At 37.5% G+C, this 3315-nt stretch overlaps 1 protein-coding gene across 1 annotated transcript in view; it reads right to left on the bottom strand.

Annotated features, from left to right (window-relative positions):
- Positions 1-2680, bottom strand: part of LOC122062961 (selenoprotein F) — a 25538-nt gene extending 22858 nt beyond the window's left edge. Inside the window, exons 1-2 of the mRNA XM_042626628.1 lie at positions 2432-2680; positions 1283-1341 (exon numbers count right to left, since the gene is read on the bottom strand). Coding sequence (XP_042482562.1) covers positions 1283-1341; positions 2432-2585 — 213 coding nt within the window. The 5' untranslated portion in view covers positions 2586-2680. The remainder of the gene's footprint in view (positions 1-1282; positions 1342-2431) is intronic.
- Between the last annotated feature and the right edge of the window lie 635 nt (positions 2681-3315).

The following is a 3315-nucleotide window of genomic DNA, read 5'->3' as shown; positions in this document are numbered from 1 at the left end:
CACGACCATACAAGCATGTTACATAAAAAGCGCCAGACCCGAAACAAGCCAACCCTGAAAGAAATAAATGAATTGCAAAGATCTTACAAAGAGGATTTTCATATACACTCATTACAGAACCTTCCACTATGTTTATGCTGCCTCCCGTAAAAAGTAAGCATCTAGGGAATAACAGAACGACTTCCTCTTTGAAGAGTAAAAGTTAACAAATAAAGGGGGGAGGGGGAGTCCTCTCAATTAAAATATCAATAAAATAATTTGTAAAAACTAGTTCATTCAAAAATAGAATATGATAAATTCCGCGCCGGAAAAAATTTCACCCATTAATAGATCTCGTTTCCTTGAAAGAGGAACAAGGAAAATCATCGATTCCATCGACTGGGAAAACCACTACCTGGTTTGGTGCATTTCCCCCTAACTACCAATTCGGTTATCCTTCAACATCAATCGGTAGGTCCATAAGCATACCAAATCCCTATAAAAGACTGCTTCACTACGGCTCCGAGGTCCCTAACCAACCATTTCCTATGATCCCGTGTCAATTCTTCAACAAGCACTCAGAGCCCTAGTCTCCTCCCACTGCTCGAGAGCTTATAGTTTCAATTTCTATTTCACTCCCAAATGGGGGTTCTTTTCACCCTTCCAACACGAATGTAATTCAATTGTTCAACGCTCAACTGTACGTATCGAGAGTATCGGTACGTATCGATGAGTATCGGGGTGTGTCAGCCGATATGGTATGATATGCACCAATACTCCTCGCTACAAAAAAAAATTTCAAAAACATGTATTGTATTGGTGTGTATCGTAACGATGTTGACCAATACGGATATGTATAGGCTGATATGGTACAAAAAAACCAATATTTTAAACCATGCATGCATCGTATTGGTGTGTATCATATCAATGCTGACCGATGCCGATACATATCAGTTGATAAGGTTAAATACGCACCAATACTTTAAAACATACGTATATGATACAAAAGATTTTTCTACAGAATGGGCAAACATAAATAAAATTCTGTAATGAACATGAAATACTCATTCCCTCTGTCCATTGCTATCTAATGCATGGTGTACACTTTCTGTTAGTCTCAGATAAATATAACAAGTAATATTAACATTCTGTTGACAAACATCTCAAACTAAGAACATAAAAGTATACACAATATGCTTATCCACAAACTTGGAAGACAAAAAAACATTTAGGGAAAAGAAACAACACAGTCAAAACACATGTACTCGGCTATAAGTTAGATCATTTATCCAAATATTCACACCTTGTTTGACGAATCATCTGAATCCTCCGTGCAACACTTCCTACAATCAGATACCAATGCTGCAACCAAGCATTCAAATAGATTTAGCAGTATACACAATCATGTTAGATGAAATATACATTATACTGCACTAAATTAGGTTAGCCTATATGTTGTACACATCCACATCCATTTACATAATCTTCACCAAATAAAAAATTAAATGTGTGCACCAGACAACCCCTAGGCAATACCAAATCTTAAATTGAATTGTAGTAACATCATTGGGAAATTCCAGGGGTATAATGACAGTGTCTGCCTCTGAATAAGGATAAGTTTCTTGATTCACAGAATAAAGCACCAACAACACAATTAATGTACCCACTCCGTTCAACGTTTGTTAATATAGCATTCACCCAATGTTCAATATTGCTCAATTGAAACTACATGGTGCATTTGAGAACTGTTATTGAAATTTATCTTCATTCAGTCCTCATCTTATTTCAAAGAAAAAAAAAAAGAACCTCAAGTAGCATCAACATTGTATATCCTCTAAATACTCCCTCAGCACCAAAAAGACATGGATTACCATGGAGGAGTCCACCCGACATACAGGATCATGGCTTTAAAAGTGGATCCTCTAAGGTTTTCTATGGTTTTAACTCAACCTACCCATCTTAAAATCTAGCAATTCATACATACCAAATGACTAATTCTAAGGAAATTGATGCAGATAGAACTTCTCCAAATTGTTCCTCACAGGAATACCCAACTAGAATTAACTTCACTATGAGCAGCATCACTACTTGTAAACAAAAAAAATGGATGCGCATTAATTATTTCCAGAAGCAAGTTAGGAGGATCAATTACAGCGCTCGCACAAAACTCATTATAGCTTTCTCTATCCCAACACTAGCTTCAAGTGGAAAACACGCACAAAACCATAAAAATACAATCCATCCAAAATCCTAATTCCAAAGAAACCGAAACCCTAATTTATTCACTACCCAACGGTGCTGCTCTAAATTCTCAAGTCTCAACAGATTCAGAATTGAAGCCGAAAGCAACACAGATTACGTGAAATAAATAAATAAATAAATAAAAAGGACGAAATTTTTAAGCAAAAACAGTTGATAAAGAGAAAAGGCAGAGTAAGAGCGCTAGCACTACCATCGTCCTTGACGTATTCGGCGAATGTGTTGCAGTCGGAGCAGAGTGCAAGACCAGTAAACCCTAGATCTTCACATTCCTTGGAACTAAGTTGCTCCCCTGAAACCAAGGGAAGAACAAGAAAAATAAGATTTAAACCAAAATACAAACTCATCTCCCTCTCTCTCTCTCTCTCGCTCGCTCGCTTTTGTCACTGCAATATTGCTAGTCTTCTGACAATGCACGTTTGCAACTACTCCTGAGTTGGGTTCAGGGTTCAGTGGTACTGGGTCGTGATGGGCCAACTTAGATGGGGCTTTGCTGGATTTTGCTGGTTGTTGCTTCAAATGGGCCAAGAATTTTAAACCCGCATCGGTGAAAGTAAAATCCAATTGGCCCCTACAGCCTAATAAGGTGGAATGGGCCTTTCTTTTCTTTTTGGGGAAGACAATTGAATTATTATTATTGGGCAAGAGATCGCTTCCTAGTTCAGGCCTATGAGAGTTTGCATAGAGATGTCAATATGAATGGAATTTTTGCTTTCACAAGGGTGAGATGGTAATTTTCATGCCCCCTGTGTCTATGTGCAGGGGCCACATGGCCAAACAATTTTCTTTTTCCCATTATTAATAAGAGAAATCATGGAAAACCTTCGGTTAAAAAAAAAAAAATTACAAGAAAAAGAAGTGGGTAGAGCCACTAAACTTGAGAAATTTAAAACCTAGTGTGCTTGAGGTCGGAATATGAGACGTAGAAACAACACTGCGGAAACATTTGTAAAACAAATGTAAGAGAAAAATAGGATAGAGAGTAAGTATCCTAAACAACAGCTCAAATAGTCCAGTCAATTGATAACTCCAACCCATTTAGGGATGAAATGGCAAGTAGACAATCAGATGCAATCA

This window comes from Macadamia integrifolia, unplaced genomic scaffold (assembly GCF_013358625.1).
Source record: "Macadamia integrifolia cultivar HAES 741 unplaced genomic scaffold, SCU_Mint_v3 scaffold115, whole genome shotgun sequence".
Lineage (NCBI taxonomy): Eukaryota > Viridiplantae > Streptophyta > Magnoliopsida > Proteales > Proteaceae > Macadamia > Macadamia integrifolia.
Note: the sequence above shows the minus strand (reverse complement) of the source record. Positions and strands in the feature narration are given on the sequence as shown.